Below are 22806 nucleotides of genomic sequence, written 5' to 3' on the forward strand. Positions count from 1 at the left end.
TATACTTTCCAGCTGTCCTGAATCAGTGTCTTTCCTCTAAAATCAGGAGACCTCTGAAAATAGTTACAACAAAATGGAATTTTAGGATCAGCTACTTTTAAAAAATATTTCTTGATAATCATAGGTGAGGAACCAATACTGAATTACATAACCCCTTCAAAAGATATTTACTTATCCATGTGACTGCTAGTTCAACATACATTGATAAGTACAAAAGAGCAACTGAATGATAGTAACGGTCTTGGTCAATGATTCTCAACATATTTTTCACCATGGATACCCTTTAAATACCCTGTAGGCCATGGGCTATGGAACACCAAGATTTAAGATTTAAATCATAACATTTCTTCAAGCCTTTGTGGAGCCTCTGTGATGACATCATGGCCTCCACTGGTCTACGGACCACAGGTTAAGAACCATTGGTCTTGGTAATTGCTACACTCTGATTTGAGTCAAATGTTTTTAAACAGTCATTCCAAACTGATGTCTTGATCAGGATGTATTTGATTTTAATTTGATGTCTGACTGTAAACTGATTTTGGGTGATAATTCTAAAACCTATGTTTACGATACCATAATTCCCAATTTGTATAAATTGTAATCAATTATATCCAGAGGGCTTCATTCTTAAGAACATCAGAGTTTTATTTTGAAAATTCTAGCAACTCTACATTTGCAGAGCCTTTTCTTGATTTTGCATTCTCTCCTCTCCAAGAAATAAACCTATGGAAATATGTTTCCAGCAGTTTTATTGTTTGAATATATCATTTTTAATTGATAAAATGCTTCCATTTTCTCATATATTTCCAGTAACTTCAGAACATTTCCTACCCAAATCAATGTGTGTTCTTTTGTCCTTTCTCTATATTTTTGGTTCACGTGTTGCTCATCCCTGTGGGAGGAAAGTTGGCCTTCAATTAGCAAGCATTCATGACAAGCCTGTGTGTTATCTCCCCCTTCTGTTGCTGTGGAAACCACCAGTATTAAAAAGAATGGTTGGGTCAGCTGTAGAGTTTTTCAGCAGCCTACTTAACAGTGGTTATTAAAAATAAGGATCAGGGGAGGAGAATTACACACGGTAGAGAGAAGGGTTATCACTGAATTAATTCAGTGCATAGGAAAAAAAATATGATTGTGGCAGAATTACTTAGGTTTTATTTTAAAACAGGTTGGATATTAGAAGTTCTGACATATTCAAATCTGCTAGCAGTTTCAGATTTAGACATTGCTTTTCTATCCAGCCTTTTGCTGAAATAGTTAATAAAAAGAGAGCTTTAGTGAATTCCATTACAGATTTTATTTCTGAGAACAGTGGTGAGCAGAAGGGGAGGGTGAGAAGAAATCTGTGAAACCAGAAAAGAAAATAGTTTTTCAGAAGGTGTGTACAGTGTCTGAAGAACATTGTATTTTTGGAAGCCAGCTATTTAATCTCTCTTGGGAGTGGAACATCCAGGATCATTCCTGGCAGTCCTTACTACAGTAATATGGTTGTTTGCTAAGACTTGTCAAAACATGAATAGATAATATTATTTTGTTTTGTATTGATCACAGTTTAGGAGTACTCAGGATGATAATTTTCCAAGTCTTGAGATATTTTGCATCAATTTTATTGCAGTCTTCATTTTCTGTTGGTCTTTGCTGCTATTGCAACTGCAAACCAGACGTTTAAGTGCAACCAAGATTAGTTCATAAGAAGCCATTCTTAGTACATTATAGTTTTTAAACTTAGTGAGATTAGTTAATCTTGGCAGAGTCAAACTAAATGAAATTGTATTCCCTTCCAAGACCTTCCCTGCTCTGCTATTCCTGTCACATTTCCTGTCAAAATTTCCATATCCTCTCCAGCTGCTGCCTTATTTAATAGGGAAAATAGAGCTATTAGGAAGGAAAATAACTTTCGAAAGTTGCAGTTAAATTAACAAAAAAAATTGTACAGTGGGTAAGAAAGTAATATTCCATAGTGAGACAAATGTTTCCTATCTCTTACAATAATTCTTAGGAAAAGAAAAATATTTGAAATTGGAGCATTGCTTCCCTTCTCTCTCTTCAATCCCCCAAAAGCCTCCAAAGCCATGAATGTTGGTAACAGAGTAATTAAATAATTAATGCAGTAGCTGCTGTATATAAGACAGAATTTTGATTGAGGTTGCGTCTCATGTAAGAGTGAGTTACAGCTGCTTTCCTCTCATATTTCAAATACATGTTTACTTCTTAAAATATGCAAAATGCAGGGAAAGTAATAGTAAGAAGGTTTATGCTTGACTAAGCCATGGAGGGATTAAATACTGGCTTACTGTATGTCTTTATCGTTTTTCTAGCAACTACAAATCTTTTTCTCGCTGTGTTTTATTTAGGTTGGTAAATGCTCTCCACAGATATTTACAGCATCCCCTAAAACAAGGTTTAAAATTTGAATTAAAAAATAATAATTGAAATATTTTCTGCATTTTACTTATCATATATTTAACCATCTATTAAGAGTTTTGAACATCTGAGACTTGGGAAAGTGCTGACCAACTGATTAGTTCATTTGGGAAAAAACCTGCTGGCATACAATCAAATATACTTGTGAAATAAATGCAATATTCTCATATTAACACTTGTAAATAAGCGCTATTTGCATGTGATGAAAATATTTTTTATTTTAAAACAAAAATGAAAACCCTACATGAAGGATCATGTTTATCATTTTATTACAACTCCAAAGAGTTACTCATGATTAGTGGTTATAATACAGAACACTCTAAAAATCTTTAATGAACTAGATCACCAAAACATAGTTATAAAAATATGTATGAATGTAGTGCATATTTTTGCTGTGGCAGTGGACAATTATAATTGTGGGGTCCTTGGTGCTCTCTGAGCTTCGTGATTTTCCTATAAATGTTTCATTACCAAATTAGATCTGTGCAATTATAATTAACAATTATAATTAAATAATATAGACTGGTTCTTCATGAAGATGCTTTTAAACTAATTATAGTGCTATTCAAAATCAAAATTAATTCAGCTGATAAACATTGATTCTTTATTGAATCTTTATTTTCTGTAATTTATAAATAATAAGGGTTTGGTGTGTGCTCAAAGCCCATAATTGGAAGCTTCTAGAATGTAGGGATTTTTGGCAGACACTTTGCCTTTCCTGCATATCATGCACACTTGTCTATGCACCTTCCTGTAATCTTAGTTTTTCTTTGGGTACCACAACAAAGAACTTTGGTTTTCTAAAGCAGGGGTCACCAACCTTTTGGACCTCAGGGACCACTAAATTCATAATTTTAAATCCCGCAGACCACTAATATTTGCCTAATGACCGGCTGGGTAGGGGTGCCTAGGTGGGCATGTGATTGGGTGGGCATGGCCAACTCTTCGCCTCCCCACTGTCAAGGTTCCAGAAAAACCTCCTCTGCATAAAAAAACCTCAGAAGCCATTGTCTTTCAGAGTTCTTTACTAGTATAGGGAAACTGGCACACGATGAGTGAAATTCCAAAACTGAACTTCCGGATTCTTTTCCCAGTTATACAAACCTCAAGTGTCCCACCCCCCTAACCCCGTTGCTGGTCACATGGTCCAACGTTCTTCTACTTTATTCGAAACATCTTGTTGCCACTCCTTCTGCAGATGTGAACACAATCCGACCTTGACCGCTTGAAGAATGTTACCATACCCCTCAACCCCCCTTCATCCCCTCAGGGGGAAAATGTGGCAGCGTCTGGAAACCTAAGGCCTAATATGGTTTCCAGGCCTGACAGGCGTCCCGCCTTGCAAAAGAAGCTATATCCTAGGAAAGAAAACAAAGAATTAATAAAGAAGAGTGTCGTTGGTCCACACTTCCCTTCTACCCCTCTCTCCCCCCTCCATGAAGTTTTTTAGGTTTGTCAGGGAAAGTGTCATGAAATTGTTTAATCAAATTATCTGCATTTACTTTCCAACTTTTGACCCAAGTAGATTCTGATAATGGATATCCCTTCCAGTGGACTAAATATTATAATTGACCTCTGTATAGTCTAGAGTCAAGGATTTTCTTGATCTCATAGTGGTTTTCACCTTGGATTATCAAGGGTGGTGGTGGGGCGGCAGGTAGAGGTCTCAGTCCAGATTGTTAGCAGGTTTTAATAAGCTGCTATGGAATACATCTCCAGGAGAGCTTTCTACCAGGTTCGCCTGGTTCGCCAGTTGCGCCCCTTCCTTGACCGGGATGCCTTATGCACGGTCACTCATGCTCTTGTCACCTCTCGCTTGGATTATTGCAATGCTCTCTACATGGGGCTCCCCTTGAAGTGCACTCGGAAGCTCCAGTTAGTTCAGAATGCAGCTGCATGGGTGATAGAGGGAGCCACACGTGGCTCCCATGTAACACCGCTCCTGTGCAGACTGCACTGGCTGCCTGTGGTCTTTCGGGTGCACTTTAAGGTCCTGGTTACTACCTTTAAAGCGCTCCATGGCTTAGGGCCTGGGTACTTACGGGACCGCCTGCTGTTACCTCATGCCTCCCACTGACCCGTACGCTCGCACAGAGAGGGACTTCTCAGGGTGCCGTCCGCCAAGCAATGTTGGCTGGCGGCCCCCAGGGGAAGATCCTTCTCTGTGGGGGCTCCTACCCTTTGGAACGAACTCCCCCCTAGTTTGCGTCAATTGCCTGACCTTCGGACCTTCCGCCGCGAACTGAAAATGCATCTATTCATTCGAGCGGGACTGGCTTAAATTTTAAACTTTTAAACTTTTAAATTTTTAATCTTTAAATATTAATTTTAATTGGGGTTGTAATTTTATGAATTTTTAGGGTTTTTAAGACTAAACATTTTAAATTTTTTGGCCAATTATTGAATAAGTTTTTTAATTCTCTGTTTTAATTGTACATTGTTATTGTTTTATATTGGCTGTACACCGCCCTGAGTCCTTCGGGAGAAGGGCGGTATAAAAATCTAATTAATAATAATAATAATAATAATAATAATAATAATAATAATAATAATAATAATAATAGTAGTAGTAGTAGTAGTAGTAGTAGTAGTAGTAGTAGTAGTAGTAGTAATACCGGGAATAAGCTGGCCTGCTTGTGGTTGAAGAGGAATTTGTGGGGTGGTTGTTGTTGATGGGTGTAAAACTATTTGTGGCTGGGGGAGGGGTGAAGCTATCGTGGCTGGTTTCCAGGCCTGACACCCACCTGGGCTCCTTAGGGCCCCAACAGGAAGCAGTTGTTGGAGCTAAGCAGCCACCACGAGAAAGAGTTGGTAAAACCGCTCAGTTCAATTTGGATCTGACTGAGAAAGAGGCTGAGCAGAAGCACCTCACTGAGTACTACGAGCATAGGCTTTCCAAGTAGAGGGAAGACCTGTGGGAGTGCAAAGCCAAGTACTGGAGGGTCAGCGGGCTCCAGGTACTGGAGGCTCAGATGGTCAACCAGTTCCAGGCCATGATGTAGTTCCACTGGAACGAGGTCCTCCGGCTCTTTGCCACCAGCCTTTGCCACCAGCACTTCCCTCCAGCCTTCGCCCAAAGCCCCGCACCAGGAGGTTGAAGCAGATCCCAAGTCAGAATTTCTGCACCCTCTCCGACCCACACAAAAAGACCTCGAAGGGGGAGACTCTCTGCAGCAACACAAATGTTCATTGCATGTATCCATCCCAGGGGTTGTAGCTTGAGGACCCCGATTTAGTACAATATTAAAAACACAAATAATGTTTCTGCAGACCACCAAAATTTTATCACGGACCACCAGTGGTCCACGGACCACCAGTTGGTGACCATTGTTCTAAAGCAGTGGTTCTCAACCTGTGGTTTGTGGACCTCTAGTGGGCCATAATGTTGCAGGAGTCTGCAAAGGCTTGAAGAAATGTTATGATTTAAATCTTGAATTAAGTCTTGGGGGTCCTTGGCCATGGTCCGTGGTAAAGAAAAAGTTCTAAAGCATTTCAAGTCAGACTGTTTGAGTTGTTTTTATTTACAATATGCTATCTACTTTTAGGTGTTCTTTTCTGATCTATACCAGTGGAATTTAAAGTTTTCTTCTACAAGTACAATGCTACAGAAGCAAACGTATGCCTCATGGATGTATGCATAAAAAGGCCTCCCATAGTTGTTCATTATGCCTTAAGAGGACTGGGAATAGGCTGTAAAGATTGCAGATGCTGAAGCATATTTACCTCTCTCCCTATTGCATTAATTTCAATATTTCTTACTGATCCTGCCTTAAATGGCTGTTGAAAATTGAGGGGTCCTTGGTGCTCTCTGAGCTTGTTTATTTTCTTGAAGATGTTTTATTACCCAAAACTAGGTAACATCATTAGTGCTCCTGCCAGGACAACCTGTTCAAAATTCTCAGATCTGTCTGTTTGGAAGAACTCAAATTTATTTGGAATCAGTTCCCAAACCTTATATGAAAAGATTGAAGGCACCTTTAAGAAAATAAATTATATACATATACATTGAATGCAACAACATACAATTTAGAATCTGAATGGTAATAATGAATTCTGCTCGTGTAATAACTTTCATGTTCGCCACACTTGTGAAACTGCAAACTTTGTTTTTTTAAAATGAAGCTTATCTCATGTTTTGCAGTAGTGTTCTGTTTTATTATGCTTCTTATAACAAAACATGAAAGATGAAATATGCAGTTCCAAAGAACAAAAACGTAGTTAGAAATTCAAATTCAAATCATGCAAATGTTAGCTAAGTAAGGAGTGGCTAAATGTAAAAAATGAAATGAGTGGCTTAGAATTCAAGCTATAGTAATAGATGCAGAAAGTATAGCTATTTAAAATGTGTATAATAGTGCCTGGATATATTACATGCATACAAGTAATATGTATAATAGCAATAGAAATAGCATTTAGGCTTATATACCACCCCAGCACTTTCTGGGCAGTTTACAATGTAAGCATTATTTGCACATAGCCCCCAACAATCTGGGTCCTCATTTTACCGACCTTGGTGGTGCAATTTACCGACCTTGGTGGTGCAGCCTTCCTTGCCGTAGAAGTAAGGAATGCTGAGTCAACCTTGAGCCCTGTCAGGATTAAGGTCCAAGATGTGGGCAGAATTTACCTGCAATACTGTGATTTAACCACTGCACTACCAGGGTTCCAAGTCCTGTACATAATGCAGAAGACTTCATGTAGTTTGTGCCCTCAGAGATTAAAATAGCCTTAACCTTTGCACTGAATCTTCAAGAATTAACCTCGACTGATGTAGAAATATAGCCTTAGTTCACTTACAAAGAAAAATCTTTTTTTTTCTTGAATTTTTATTAAAAAAATTAAAATACAAAACTCCCTCCAAGAGAGTTTTTTTACAGAAATGAACAAAAAAATAACCAACACATTAAAAGTGCATTAAAAAGGACAGAAACACATATACACATATTATTTCCACTAGTTTAACACTGATTAAATATAATTCAACAATATTAGTATTCCATCCACTGTTAAACAAGCCCATTTTTAAACTTCTAACTTTATTTGAAAGTTATTAACTTGTTATCTACCTATTATATTAATAACAAAATAATTAACAGGGTAACAAAAAAGAAGACAAGTTGAAAATTTAAAAACCCTCTGTTAACAATCTATTTTTCTATTTAACTTATAGAAAGTTTACCACAGCTTCTTTTCTATCCAAAGCATCCCAGCTGTTAACTCTGATTCGTCCTGAATCAAATATCTTTGTTTTTTTCTAAATAATATCTCTTTATCAATTGGTTAAATGTAATAAATCCATTCTCCAAAATTGATCTATCTTCCAAAAGAGTCCAGAAGAAATTGTTTTCCAGTTGAATATAATAAATCCATTTCCCAATTTCCCTCAGTCTTCTTAAGGGAGACCTATTTATCACTTATCCATTCAGCCAATTCTAAGTTTGTAAGGTCCATATTTCTTTCAGTCTTTCTCCACTGAATTTTCCAATTTCAAACCAAGTTCCTTTTGCAAATCTGGTTTAACTGCAGTTATTTGCATTTGGGCATTCTTTGTAGCATTATTATTTTGTCAAACTTAAAAAAAGTTTTCAAATTGGGTTTGTATGTTACAAAGCAGTCTTTCGCAAATGCCAGCCAGAGTGGCTTGCCTATAAACTGATACATTATTTGCTCTCTTCTAGTTTAGCAACCCAAGATAAGAAAGCTCTTCAAGGACAGAGAACAAAGAATGCTTAAGTGATATTCCTCACAGTAAAAAATGTATAGAGAAACAGGGAGGATATTTTTTGGATATTTCAATCCAAAATTAAAAGAAAAATGTTAAAAAATAAGCTCCAAACTTTTTGCAAATTAATAAAATGCAAAATCCCTGTAGTGAAAGTCCAATGTAAATGTAAATCAAAGTGAAGACACTTTCACTACCCAAGAACATGCTGTAATTTCCTTATGGAAAAGGAATAGTTATTCAAAACAGCAGAGTAGATCCCAAAAAAGAGACAGGAAAAACAGATAAAGCCTAGCAGGGGATTAAAATTAGTCAGCATTCAACCAGTCGATTAACTTTGAGAGATACAAAAGCAAAAGTAAAATAGAAACTTCAAGTATTGAAAACCCGGTCTTACTTTAAAAAATGATCAGCCAAGAGGAAAAGATGGATACCTGACTTTCTAGCCTCTCCTACTGGGAATTGCAATCTTCAAGATTCCTCTTCCCAGGTTAGGTCCATGGTCATCCAAAAGTCGTCTTGGGTCAATCCTAAGTGGTTCCATTGAAATCAAGGGAGCAGCGCTACCAAACCGCCAACTTTGGCAGCAAAATCCGTAGATCATCGGCAGGAGAGAAAAATCCACATAACATTCAGCAGCCATCTTGGGGGAGGGTCCTATAAAGAAAAACCTGATATGGTAAAAGAGCAATGACTGTAGTCCCACCTGCATTCTTGCACTGAAGACAACCTGATTAAGCCCAAATGAGGTTGCCTCTTGCTTAGTTAAGATAAAGCATATGATGTTTTGTGTGTAAAATTTTGCCAGTGAAACTTAATGAAAGTCAAAATATAAAGTTATCCATGCTGGACCAAATATAAAATGCAGAACAGAACAACAATATTCATACATACAGTAAGTTCAACCTAATATGGACAGTATTGTGGGTAACTTTTGAAAAACGTAGGTAACTTATCAATAGGTAATGGTCAAGATGAGTATCTGTCAAAGCCTTATGGTATCAGCTAATATATTGCGGCATTATATATGGAATATTATGATGAAGTTGTTACAATATGTAAAACAGTCAGCATTTCATCACACGTACTTATATCATGAAAAACAAAGCAGAGATGATCAATATTCTAAAAGAGCATATATAGGCTTTATACCATGCAGTTCTATGAGCTTAATGTTAAGACAAAGAATGGGAAGTGATTTTCCTGCACTAACTTCCTTCTTTCCATTCCTCCTGGTCTTTTCTAGGCAGGACAGGGATGCTTGCTGGTCTCTTACCCAGTTTTGCTGTGGATATTATGTCAGGTACTCTGTCATCTAACACTTTCTGTTCTTCTGTTTTCTACTGTATCTTGTTCGTGAATTTATTCCCTGCTTTTACTTGTAGCGTCAGTTCATTACCTCTTCAATAACTTTTTGCAATTTGTGGAGAATAGGGGGGAGTGGTAAGGTTTTTAATTGGTCAAGATGAGATGTAAAAAGAGTGTTTTATTGATTTATTAGATTTATGTCTTGTTTTCCCTCCCAATAACTCAGAGGCTAGGATTGTATAAGTGAATATGGATATTTCATGGGAAGTATGTTTATGTTCTAAATACTGTTTGTAGTATACAAACGTTCTTCTTCAGATTATTGGTATAATTGATTATTTCACACCATGTTCAGTAAGGAAGCTTACATTATTTAGAGATCAAATTTACTGTATTCTTAAAACAATGTTCCCATTTAAAACATAAAAAAAAGAAATTATTTTCATGAGTGTGTTGCATGGGTCTACTTTCTTTGCATCATCATCTTCCCTGCTTTGGCCCTCCTATTCCCCCCCAAAAAAAGATCCCGGCAACATAAAGACTGGCCATTCTTTATCTCACGCCATATTCAGAGCAGATTTTACCAGTATGTTTTCTTAAGATGTATTGTTTTTTATTCCCAACAAGAATGATGGCTGCCTGGTCATTTGATTTGAATACCAGCATTTATGGACAGAATATTAGGGAAATTTGATTCCATTACTAGCCTTTTATACCTACCCTACTGTAATTATACCAGTTTAAAACAATGTATAAACATACATTAATGAAGAATTGTTAAATTGTTTCCTGGTCTTTTAAAAAAAACCTACTTAAAAAAGCTACTTAAAAATCTAACAGTTCTTTTTTCAACACTACAGGCTTTTTATAAATCCAATAAAGTCATAATTTTAGTTACATAAAATACTCATCATTTTAGCTTGTATTCAAATTAAAGATAGCTTCTTTTCTATTGACATTTAGAAAGACTACGAAGCTATATTTCATCTGTTGAGTTGCCAAACAATAAGGGAATAGCTGACCAGGGAATGGCTATCTTCAAGATTAATTATTGATAGAAGAGAATATTGTAGCTCTGGATTGAACTGTGGGATCCTTAGTGCTCCTTGAACTTGATAGTTTTCTTGCAGCTGTTTCATTACCTAGTAACTGATGATCTTACCTAGTTTGGTGATAATGTTACTCAGTGTGGTAATGAAACAACTGCAAAGATATCACCAAGATGGTATCAATGAACATCAAGACTGCACAAATTGATTATTGCTGTAAGCTATCTTTTATTACGAGTTTTTATGAATTGGCACCTTTATGATGTTTGAATTATTGCATATTATATTACACTGTTTTTATTATGTCATTATTATAAAATTAATTATTTTATTCATTATTTCTTTGCTTAATGTATTTCAGAATAATCCCATACTTTAACTTCAGTTATATTCTAGATGGAAATCCTCACCCCTTTCCATGCCCAATTTTTTGGCTGTCCATTCAGCCAACAAATTCAAATTTCGAGTAGTAGAACAAATACCCATTTGAAATGAGCAAAAAGAGGATTTTGAGCTTTTCATTTCATACACATGTGTGTCATTATATTGCCATTCTCCTTGATTATACTATACACAATGCATTACTCCTTATAGACCCTCTCAGGAAATGCTATTGCTTCTGTCTTAAATAGTTCTAGAACTGAGATTCATGGGTCTACTTTTAATTTAAACCAGTTTTATCAAATAAGTATCATGAGCTAAAGATTAGCATTTGTTTTCAGCCTATGTATTGTGTAATTCATTTATTATTTCATTGATCAATTAATCAGTTATTGGTTGACACCTCCAACTTTTCATTAATGTATCTTCTTTTTCTTTACAGAATGGATGTTTGTGGGCTTGGTGATCCTGGGGGTTTTCCTTTTCTTTCTCCTAGTCGGCATTTGCTGGTGCCAATGCTGTCCTCATAACTGCTGCTGTTACATTCGTTGCCCTTGCTGTCCAGATACCTGCTGCTGTCCACGAGCATGTGAGTAACTGTATACAATGCTTTAGAACATTTTTAAAACATGTCTTGTGGTATAACTTCCTTTGGCCTTTTGTATAAACAAGTTACTGTTTTTTTTTATTTAACTTGTTGTTTAGCTGACTCAAAGTTTACAATTTATTTGTATTGCTAGTATAGGATAATGTACCTAATTGTGAGATTTTTTTTGCTAGCATACCCAGATTTTGTCAGTCGTCTTATCTGCAATTCTACAAGTTTTCTCAAAAGCTCATCTTAAAGTGTTGAGATCTTTGGAATTAATATGAAGATTGGCACAGACAATTTGCAGGTTTCTCAGGTTTCAATTAGCAGGTATATTAACAGCTAACACAAAGCCACCATTGGGTGTGAGTTTGCAATGTTAACTTTTAAAAGTGTTATTTTTTTAAAGCTGCTGTTTAATTTTTGATGATTTAAATGTTTTTCATAACATTTCAGCAGCTTCAATCAACCATGGTAGCTAGATGACATTTAAATTCATCTGCAAATTCAGTTAGTTAAAAAGAACTGGATTATTGTACTGGAGAAGATAGGTATGCATTCTCAATGGCACTCATCTTTCTGAATCAAAATGACTATATGGTGAGAAAGAACATTCATACGATTTCTTTGTGCACATTTTGTTTGTATTAGTATTACTTTGTTACCATATCGGTTTAACAAGTTGTCCTTTTATACTAACTTGAAGCTGTCAATGGTAGTAAAGGTAAACTGCTGTGAGATTAAGGGAGGAATCACTGAGTTGGAAGTAACAAATGAGGTTGCTGAGTTCAGCCCTCTCCTCGGCAAGAGACTGTTTGGTTATATTTTTTCAAATTTCATTTATATCCTAGACTTGTCTATTCAGTTGTTCATATTTCCTTGTAAGACACTGCTCAATTTTATACAAATAACCAATTCAAAAACCAAATTTTCCTGTGGCACTAATATGTAAATTGTGTTCTGCAATATCTTCTAGTGAGATTGCTTTTTTAAAACGAGTTCACCAAGTTTCCATTATAATGCTTATTCCCTTGTATCCTTTCTCCCCCAAGTTTCCAGGATCAAGGAAAAGCTATTCTGACAATCTTCTGAGTTGTGCTCAGCTAATGATTTTAAGTTTTCTATTTCCATTTCCAATGTAGCCTACACTCCTGAGATTTCCTCAGGGTCTTCAATTCGAATAGTGATCAGATCCAGTCCTTCTTCATTTTTCACATTCAGTCAAGATTGACTAAGTATCATCTGCTAGCTAGCTAAACAAGAAAAGGACAGCTGCTCATTGATATATTTTAAGTATTGTTTGTTACTCTTTTTTCAGTGTATGAAGCAGGAAAAGCTGCAAAAGCTGGATATCCTCCTGCAGTCACATCAATCCCAGGTCCATATTGTATCCCTACTGTTTTGGGTAGTGGCGTCCCATCTCATGCTGTCCTTGTGGAGAAGTCGCATCTACCTCCCTTAGCACCAAGTGAATCTGGTGCAGGAACACAAAGTGGTAATCTCTCCCTCTTTCCTCCCTCCCTCCCTCTCCAATATATTGCTATGCCACTTCATTTCTGGAATGTTAAAATAATAGAATTTATAAACAGAATTTATAATTCAATCAATTGGATGCACTACTATTTAGAAAAGCATAGAATTTCCTTATCCTGCTTTTATATAGACAGTTAACTAATCAATAATGTTATCCTAGTATTATCTTGTCTCTAAATGTCAAATGAAGAGCTATGTTTTATGATTGTCTAAAAATGAATTTAAGAGTAGTTGTGGCAGATATCTAGTTGGGAATGTTTCTGTTTCCAAAGGAATAGGAAAACCATGAAGAAAATTTGAATTCTGGGGTCAGTAAAGATTACATTCCATTGATGCTGGGATTCCTATCAAGCTCTCTCTGTCAGATATTACTGAATGGGCAGATGAAATTCAGAGAAAGCTACGGCAAAGAGAGACAGGTAGAAGCTGACCCAAGCAGGTCTTTAAAGATGACAAGCAGCACTTTGAAGTGGACTTGGAAACCTCCCCATCATCAATAGCTAGTGAAGATTATTATTTAATAAAATATATTTCTAAATGCTTAAAAATTCCTAGGGCAGTTATACATCATAGGACAATTACCTTCTAATGGAATATTAGACCTTTGTGTCCTAGAAAGACTACATTTACCAATTCCTTACTTCTCTATGCAGTGCACAAGGGTTACCGAATACAAACGGAGAAAGACAGAGATTCTATGAAGGTGCTATACTATGTTGAGAAAGAATTGGCTCAGTTCAGCCCTCTCCTCAGCAAGAGACTGTTTGGTTATATTTTTTCAAATTTCATTTATATCCTAGACTTGTCTATTCAGTTGTTCATATTTCCTTGTAAGACACTGCTCAATTTTGTACAAATAACCAATTCAAAAACCAAATTTTCCTGTGGCACTAATATGTAAATTGTGTTCTGCAATATCTTCTAGTGAGATTGCTTTTTTAAAACGAGTTCACCAAGTTTCCATTATAATGCTTATTCCCTTGTATCCTTTCTCCCCCAAGTTTCCAGGATCAAGGAAAAGCTATTCTGACAATCTTCTGAGTTGTGCTCAGCTAATGATTTTAAGTTTTCTATTTCCATTTCCAATGTAGCCTACACTCCTGAGTTTCCTCAGGGTCTTCAATTCGAATAGTGATCAGATCCAGTCCTTCTTCATTTTTCACATTCAGTCAAGATTGACTAAGTACCATCTGCTAGCTAGCTAAACAAGAAAAGGACAGCTGCTCATTGATATATTTTAAGTATTGTTTGTTACTCTTTTTTCAGTGTATGAAGCAGGAAAAGCTGCAAAAGCTGGATATCCTCCTGCAGTCACATCAATCCCAGGTCCATATTGTATCCCTACTGTTTTGGGTAGTGGCGTCCCATCTCATGCTGTCCTTGTGGAGAAGTCGCATCTACCTCCCTTAGCACCAAGTGAATCTGGTGCAGGAACACAAAGTGGTAATCTCTCCCTCCCTCCCTCCCTCCCTCCCTCCCTCCCTCTCCAATATATTGCTATGCCACTTCATTTTTGGAATGTTAAAATAATAGAATTTATAAACAGAATTTATAATTCAATCAATTGGATGCACTACTATTTAGAAAAGCATAGAATTTCCTTATCCTGCTTTTATATAGACAATTAACTAATCAATAATGTTATCCTAGTATTATCTTGTCTCTAAATGTCAAATGAAGAGCTATGTTTTATGATTGTCTAAAAATGAATTTAAGAGTAGTTGTGTCAGATATCTAGTTGGGAATGTTTCTGTTTCCAAAGGAATAGGAAAACCATGAAGAAAATTTGAATTCTGGGGTTAGTAAAGATTACATTCCATTGATGCTGGGATTCCTATCAAGCTCTCTCTATCAGATGTTACTGAATGGGCAGATGAAATTCAGAGAAAGCTACGGCAAAGAGAGACAGGTAGAAGCTGACCCAAGCAGGGCTTTAAAGATGACAAGCAGCACTTTGAAGTGGACTTGGAAACCTCCCCATCATCAGTAGCTAGGGAAGATTATTATTTAATAAAATATATTTCTAAATGCTTAAAAATTCCTAGGGCAGTTATACATCATAGGACAATTACCTTCTAATGGAATGTTAGACCTTTGTGTCCTAGAAAGACTACATTTACCAATTCCTTACTTCTCTATGCAGTGCACAAGGGTTACCGAATACAAACGGAGAAAGACAGAGATTCTATGAAGGTGCTATACTATGTTGAGAAAGAATTGGCTCAGTTTGACCCAGCCAGAAGGATGCGAGAGAGATGTGAGAAACAATTTTATCAACTATTTCAAACTAATGCTGTCCTTTTCTTCAATTTAAAATATTATGGAATTTTAACATAGACCTCCCACTGCCATGCTTACCACCATATTCTATCCTTTAGGTAACGCTGGTTCCAGGTGTTGTTAGTAATATATACTGCCCCCTTCAAAAAAAGTGTGCTAACTTTCAAAAATCCTTAGGAGAAATTTTCCAAAAGCTTGATAAATTTGTGTAAATTAAGTTACATAAATTACATAAACATGCTATGTAGTCCTTTTGCAGTTGGAAGGAGGTTGGAACTTTCTGTGACTTTTTCAATATGTACAAAAATATGAAAATATTAAATGAGCCCCTGTGTGCAATGCTGCATAAAATAAGTCCTTTTACTTCAGAATAAAGTAAAGTAAATAAAGAATAAATGATTAGAACTGCCTATTTTTCCTCTATTGCTTAGCTAATGAATATATGGCTTACTTTTTAAAAGTAATTTAAATATTGTTTATGTCATAAACTAGTAATATATAATATAATCCACTCTTAACCAATTTTCTATAAACCAGATTTTAAAAAGGTTTAACAAGTAGTTTAGGAAGAAGATAAATTAGCTATATTACCATTTCCATCCAATAAGTTCCACTGTGACTAACTGAGTCATTCATTGAAGTGTTTTTTTCCTAAAGAATATTATAGCAGGTGCTTGCCCACAAATTGCTACCCACGGATACTTTATCTCATATCTATCTGTACATAGCAATCATTTCAAGTGAAACAAAATAGTAACCCAAGTCATTGACTCATCTAGTCCTCTCAGATTTGATGAATACGGGGTTTTTATGTAAATAATAATAATTGCTGCTGTCTATTTTTAGCATACACATTGAATAGACTCACTTTATGAGAGCCAGTACATTCTAGCAGTCTCAGACATGCAGGCTGCCTCAATCAGTTGATAGGCAGACTGAAGGAATGATTTTAAACACAGTTCTGAGGAAAAACTAGCAAATTACATGGTGTTCTACAACACTCATCACTGAACATGCTGCCATTTCCACCCACTAAGAATACTATAAAAAGGTCCCTCCAGATTGGAATGCCTAGGATCCAAATGTCATTGCATGCAGTGGGATAAGCAATGGGGGTGATGGGTGGAAAATATCAAGTCATTGTGAAAAGCTGCATTTATCATTCCAGAAAAAGTATTACTGAGGTCCCATATTTCTGACACCATAGAAATAATGCATATGAAAATGTTTACATTATAATATAAATGTCACATTGGTTTGATATGCTGTTCTATAAGCAGACTTCACTATAAAAGGCCACTTTTTAAGATGTAATCTCTAGTTTTTTCTGAATTTTTTCCCCCTATTGAGCTATGATCTGCAGTCATTTTTGTAATATTTTTAAACTGGACCAATCGTTAAAATTAGACTTACCAGACATTTAGTTCTTTAAAAAAATGTATAGCCTCCCACTGTTCAAAGAAACTTTTCAAAGAAACTTATAAGCCATAAAATCAAAATAAAGGAATAAATCTAAGTAAGCAAGCAATGCAATAATCACTTCTGCATTCTATACTAGCAGCATTTTTGTGCCATCTTCAAGAACAGACCCAGAATAACAGACCCATATCAAGTTCATTTCAATAATTCAAATATGCATATGTTACCAGGGCATGGATTATCCCTGATCAGAAGGGTTGCAGCTGCCAGCATTCAAGTGACAGAATAAAATCTAATACCCTAACACTGTGTACCACCTCCTTCATAGGAAATAAATAGCAATCTGACCCAGAACTGAAGATTTTTCCAGTTCATAAACAATCAATCCACAGTGTTTCCATCTTGTTGGATTCAGCTTCTGCTTATTGATCCAATTCCTGGCAAAAATAATCTACAAAAAAACTGTACCAGTTAGAGTTATAGATATCATCAGTATACAAGTGATACTCAACTCCAAATCTACTGATGATAGCACCAATGAATTAATATAGATATTAAACAAGAGTGATAAAATGGATCTGTTATGGAGCCAGGGACTCTATAGTCCCTTAATCTTTTCTGGAGCAGGCACCAAGCCATTGAAAAACAATGCCTTCAACTTCAGCAGTAGATGGCAAAATACTAAGATTAAATCCAGGAGAGAATAGAAAGTTGTACTTATCCTGTATTTCCCATTGAATCTGTTATCTAGCAAAGAAACCAAAGTAACTTCAGTGCCAAAACAGGCCTGAAAGCAAACTAGACCAGGTCTAGTGTATCAATATTATCCAATAACTCATAAATAAATTGTTTATCATCCTATCAAGCATTTTGCCCAAGCAATAATATCTGTAATAGGGCAATAGTTCTCAAGTATCTCCCAAGTCTAAGATGTGGTCTTTCGAAAGGATTTAACCACCACTACTTTTAGAGCAGAGAAGGCATTTACCTCTCCCTGGATCAATATCATCAGTTCCTGTCTGCTAGATGTGATAAGCAAAATGGACAAAAATCAAATTTGCAGGTGGTAGGTGGAACATATTGCTATCCTCAATTCTCAGAAACTGAAACTGGTCCCCTAAAACATGAACTGTTGGTGATCTCTCTCTTTCTCTCCAGATTCAGCTATAATAGACACAAACTACTTCCTTAGCAAATTCACCACAACGAATAAGTTAACATTTCAGGAGATGTCATTACTGGGTCACTATTGAAGAATCTTTTCACTACGTGAAACAGTTCCGCCAAATAGCAATGTTACAAGTCTCAATGAATGTTTCTTGCTTCTTCATTGTCACCTCTAAGGCCACTTCAGCCAATTTAGCCAGGGGGATTGTTGGAGAACGTGATGATTAATAGGCCAGCAACACTACTGTTGGTCCAGTACCAAATACATGGAAACATTGAATATTCCCTTATAAGAATGGTGAAATTTTTATGAAAACATCAGCACTCCCTCATTGGCCCTCCAAACTAGGTTGCCCTGAAATTATTACTTAAATGAGTAAAGAGGATGAGAATAATTCTATCAATATCTGCACCCAATTTTTGATAATGTATGTCAATCAGTCCTCTTATCTGCACTGAAATAATGGATAAAACGTTAGTAACAAGGTGACCTGATTTCTTAAAGCAGGACCAGCATAATAGAAGATGGCCTGGAACTCTTTATTTGGAAATGGGACAGCTTTCAAACACTTAACCCAGGGATGTCCAAACTTGGCAACTTTAAGACTTGTGGACTTCCACTCAGAATTCTGGGAATTGAAGTCCACAAGTCTTAAAGTTGCCAAGTTTGGACACCCCTGATTTAGCCTGTTATTTTTCTTTATTTGACTAATTGTGCTCCCAGTGATACATCTTCCATTGCCTGAAAACTCATTCTTCTACTGTGTTTCCCCAAAAATAAGACCCTGTCTTACATTTTTTTTTGAACCCTGAAATAAGTGCTTGGTCTTATTGCTATGCGCTCAAAAGCCCGATTGGGCTTATTATCAGGGGATGTTTTGGGGGAAACAGGGTATACACCCATCCTGCAGCATATACCAGCACTAACAGCCATAGATATTGTATATACAGTACTTAGCGATAATAAACAGTATGCCAACAAGTATAACAAAGCACACATATAACACAAGCAGAAGGCCTTGAATTGCTCAGTTTCTCTAGGGATTCCTAATCTTATCTTATTTGATTCTTTTGGGAACAAGCACACTGGCAACATCCTCATTGCCCCAAAGAAATGAATCCTTCTCACTCAGGCCTCAGTCAGATGGAGAAATGCTAAGTCAATTATCTCAGCACTTTCCAGCATCACCAGTACCAAGGACTAAATGGCAGAACATTCTTCCTAGTAGAGTGTCACGAGAATAGAGAAAATCAGCCAGCATGCTACAAACCAAAAGCCAACAAGTATTCTGTTCTTGCAAGAATGAAGTTCCATACTGCAGAATGCTGGTAAATTTCCCAAACGAGAGATTATTGATGATGACTACAATTTTAAGTTTCCCTTGGTCAGACAGAGCCCATTAAGTAGCACTGTGGAACCCTTGTTACATACAGTATGTATATTTATAACAAAAAGGAAGACCAGGTAGATGGAAGGCGATGTAATCAATCTCCACTTGAATGTGATAAGACAAAGGAAGTTGAGCATTCAGCAGTGGACCTCCTGGCATCTAGCTTTGGAGCAGCTTATGAAAGCATAAGCTTGTTATTAAACAAATTGATAAATAAATATTTTGTGCCATGTCACATTACTTGGAATAGTTCTTGATTTGTGAAGGTTTCCCATGTCAAACACTGTTTCACCCCAATTAATCTCACCTATTCTTTTTAGAGTTAAAGGGTAAAGTTTATGATCATGGTACTAATGCAAGTTTTTTGTTTTTAAAATCTATCATAATTACTGATAGTGATAAACATAATAGCAGAACATAAGTTTATATGTATGATACAATTTGAAAAATTCGACTTTCCCACCCCAAGTGGCAGCTAGGTTTTTTGACAGAATCAGTGGGGAGAATTAAAATAAGTAAGGTTGAGAACTATTACTTGTAATTTCTTCTACATCATAAGTAACAATGAAATTGTTTATGCAAATAACGTTCAGGGTGGTATGAGTGTCTCAAGAAATTGTATCTTCTCTAACACTTTCCCAATAATTACGATCTTTCATCCCAGACAATAACACCATCTCAGAGCTCAGTTCTTTACACGACGGGGGTGCCAACTTCCGCCAGTCTTACCGTCAGGTGTGCAGGAAAGCACTTCCTGCTTCAGGAGACATGGGTAGTGATGCTGAGTACTGGACAGGGGTTGTTAGTGGAAGTGGTACATCCAGGCCACAAACACGTTCTGATTACAGGGAAGACAGAGGAAGCTTCAGAATGAGGTGAGTTCAATGGTGGAAAGTGGAAACAGAAGACTTGCTTTTCAGTATTTTTACTTTCCTGATTTATATGGATGAATAGCAAGTATGAACGTAAGGCATTTAAAAGAACTGATATACCACTGGATATGATAAATGTCAGGAAAGCCAGTTTGATGTAGTGGTTAAAACGCTGGGTTAGAAACTGGGAGGCTGTGATTGTTGGTTCCCCCTTAGGCATGAAAGCTAGCTGGGTGACTTTATGCCAATCATCCTCTCAGCCCAACAGCCCCACATTGCTGTTGTTATGAGGAATGAACGTTATGTATACTATCTTGAGTTGTACAAAATAAAGATGGGTTATATATTTAATAATAATTAAGCTAAATTACAAAGTAGTTTGCACAATTGAAGCACAATAAAAGGGCACTGTCTTATCTGGAAAATGTATTGTGTGTGCTTTATCTTTTGAACATTGTCAGACAGCATAAAACATCTAACATCCAAGCATAGCCTGTTTAAGGAGCCATACTGATATGTCAACTATCTGGATAGTGTTGTTTAGGCACTGTATCACCTTCAACAAATCAGATTTTAGGTTTCTTTAAAATAATACATTTTTATAAGATGTATTACACTCTATAATACACAGTCTATAGTAGACAACTTCTTCACTTTCTTTGTGCTCAGAAATAGAGCAATATTTGAAGTGATTGACGCAAAATAAAGTACAATTCCCTCTTTCTTTTTTTTCCTCTCCCAAAATATTATGTCTCATTTAGCTTGCACCCAACTACTGTGTCAGACCTTATTCATATGTACTATTACCAAACCAGGACATCCCCAACACATGCCTGGCTTAGTAATAGTCATTCTCTGAGCCAGGCTATCTCATCTTAGAGGAAAGAGGAGATGTAATAAATGACATATTTGGAGTATTATTCTCTTAGTTGATTGTTCCTATCTGATTAATAAGGTGCTAACCACCAGTTTACAGGCTCAGCTCTGTGATCTTAAGCAGGGGCGAGTTTCAAAACCCGTTACTACCGGTTTGCTCGTGGGCGCACACGTGCTCACGTGCACAATGCTTCTGCGCATGTGCAGAAGCATCTGAGCAGGTGGGAAGAACCTCCTGATACTACTGGTTCACCCGATACAGGATGAACCAGTCTTAAGTCTCAGTCATTATTTTTACTGAGGTTAAAATATATATCTTGTAGTCATGCATGTGTTGTAGTTCTGTTAACTATAGTTTGACAGCACAATAGATGATTTGCCTGGCAAAGGATCCAAAGTCAATAGCTGCAAATTCAATTGAAAGAGCATGTGGTAAAAGACCTCTACTGGAGGCTTTGGAGAATAATTTTGTCAGGTAGCGTGGATATAGAAAACTACACAGATAAAAAGCTTTGACTTTGTATAGGTATATACTTTCCTCTGCTCTAGAAATAGGGCAATCAGTGTTAAAAAAGAATTTTCCACTGTTCACTTGGGTGCTGCCAGTACAAGTATAATACTGCTATAATATTTCAAATGTTCATCTGGGAATTACTTACATTGGCTGAACAGGCAAGTAGGTTACATAATTAATCTAAAAAAATTAAACCAAAAATTCAAAGCATCTCTTTTATCTCTTACCCAGCCAGCAGAGATCAAAGTCAGAAATGCTTTCAAGAAAGAATTTTTCTTTTGGAGTGCCAGCTGTCTCCATGGATGAATTAGCAGCCTTTGCTGAATCTTACAGTCAACAGGTTCATCGGACTGAGGCGAGTCAGGAGCCACGACATTTTGAGAGAACAGGATCAAGGGTGGGGCCAATACAACATCTGGAGAATTCAGATGATTTTTATAGTAAATGCAGGGGAGGAAACCATGAACCAGTAACAGACCCAGACCGGGGTTGGAGATACAGTCCACCTAGGAGACGTATGCATGAAGAGAAACACCTGCCTAGGCTAGTGTGTCGGACACCTGGAGGAAGTCAGAAGTATGATCACTCCTACCTCACTAGTGCCCTTGAAAGGAAATCACGAAGCTATGATGAGAATGGTGAACATAGTGAGACGCCTTCAAAACTCAGCTCACAATCCAGTCAAAGGGGAGGATCTTATTATGCTTGGTCACCATCATCAACTTATAAAGCAGAACAGCAGCAGCAACAACCTCCACAACAAGAGGAAGGAGAAGATACTCTGCCACCTTACAGCGAAAGGGAATTGAGTCGGGGTTCTTCATACAAAAACAGAGAACAACCTAATTTCAATTCATCAGAAAAGAAGAGGAAAAAAGATCCCCCCAAAACAGTGAGGCTATTTTGATACCCTTGCTCTGGGGATAAATGGGCAGAATGTTTATTGCACTTTGATAGAACAATTTGGAGATGTTGTGTACTCTGGATTTAATGTTAAAGTTGCAGTTGGCAAAAAAACCACCACCACCCCTCACTACTTTTTTTTCCTCTCCCAAAATATTATGTCTCATTTAGCTTGCACCCAACTACTGTGTCAGACCTTATTCATATGTACTATTACCAAACCAGGACATCCCCAACACATGCCTGGCTTAGTAATAGTCATTCTCTGAGCCAGGCTATCTCATCTTAGAGGAAAGAAGAGATGTAATAAATGACATATTTGGAGTATTATTCTCTTAGTTGATTGTTCCTATCTGATTAATAAGGTGCTAACCACCA

At 36.7% G+C, this 22806-nt stretch overlaps 1 protein-coding gene across 2 annotated transcripts in view; it reads left to right on the plus strand.

Moving 5' to 3' along the window:
• ILDR2 (immunoglobulin like domain containing receptor 2) overlaps nucleotides 1-22438 on the plus strand; it is a 56314-nt gene extending 33876 nt beyond the window's left edge. The window contains exons 4-9 of one of the 2 annotated variants that reach the window (XM_058185335.1): nucleotides 9393-9449; nucleotides 11327-11473; nucleotides 12792-12968; nucleotides 15150-15263; nucleotides 19928-20138; nucleotides 21757-22438. In XM_058185335.1, coding sequence (XP_058041318.1) covers nucleotides 9393-9449; nucleotides 11327-11473; nucleotides 12792-12968; nucleotides 15150-15263; nucleotides 19928-20138; nucleotides 21757-22432 — 1382 coding nt within the window. In that variant the 3' untranslated portion in view covers nucleotides 22433-22438. The remainder of the gene's footprint in view (nucleotides 1-9392; nucleotides 9450-11326; nucleotides 11474-12791; nucleotides 12969-15149; nucleotides 15264-19927; nucleotides 20139-21756) is intronic. The other variant, XM_058185336.1, reaches the window with a different exon arrangement.
• The last annotated feature ends 368 nt before the right edge of the window (nucleotides 22439-22806 follow it).

The sequence above is a fragment of the Ahaetulla prasina genome, chromosome 5 (assembly GCF_028640845.1).
Source record: "Ahaetulla prasina isolate Xishuangbanna chromosome 5, ASM2864084v1, whole genome shotgun sequence".
Taxonomy (NCBI): domain Eukaryota; kingdom Metazoa; phylum Chordata; class Lepidosauria; order Squamata; family Colubridae; genus Ahaetulla; species Ahaetulla prasina.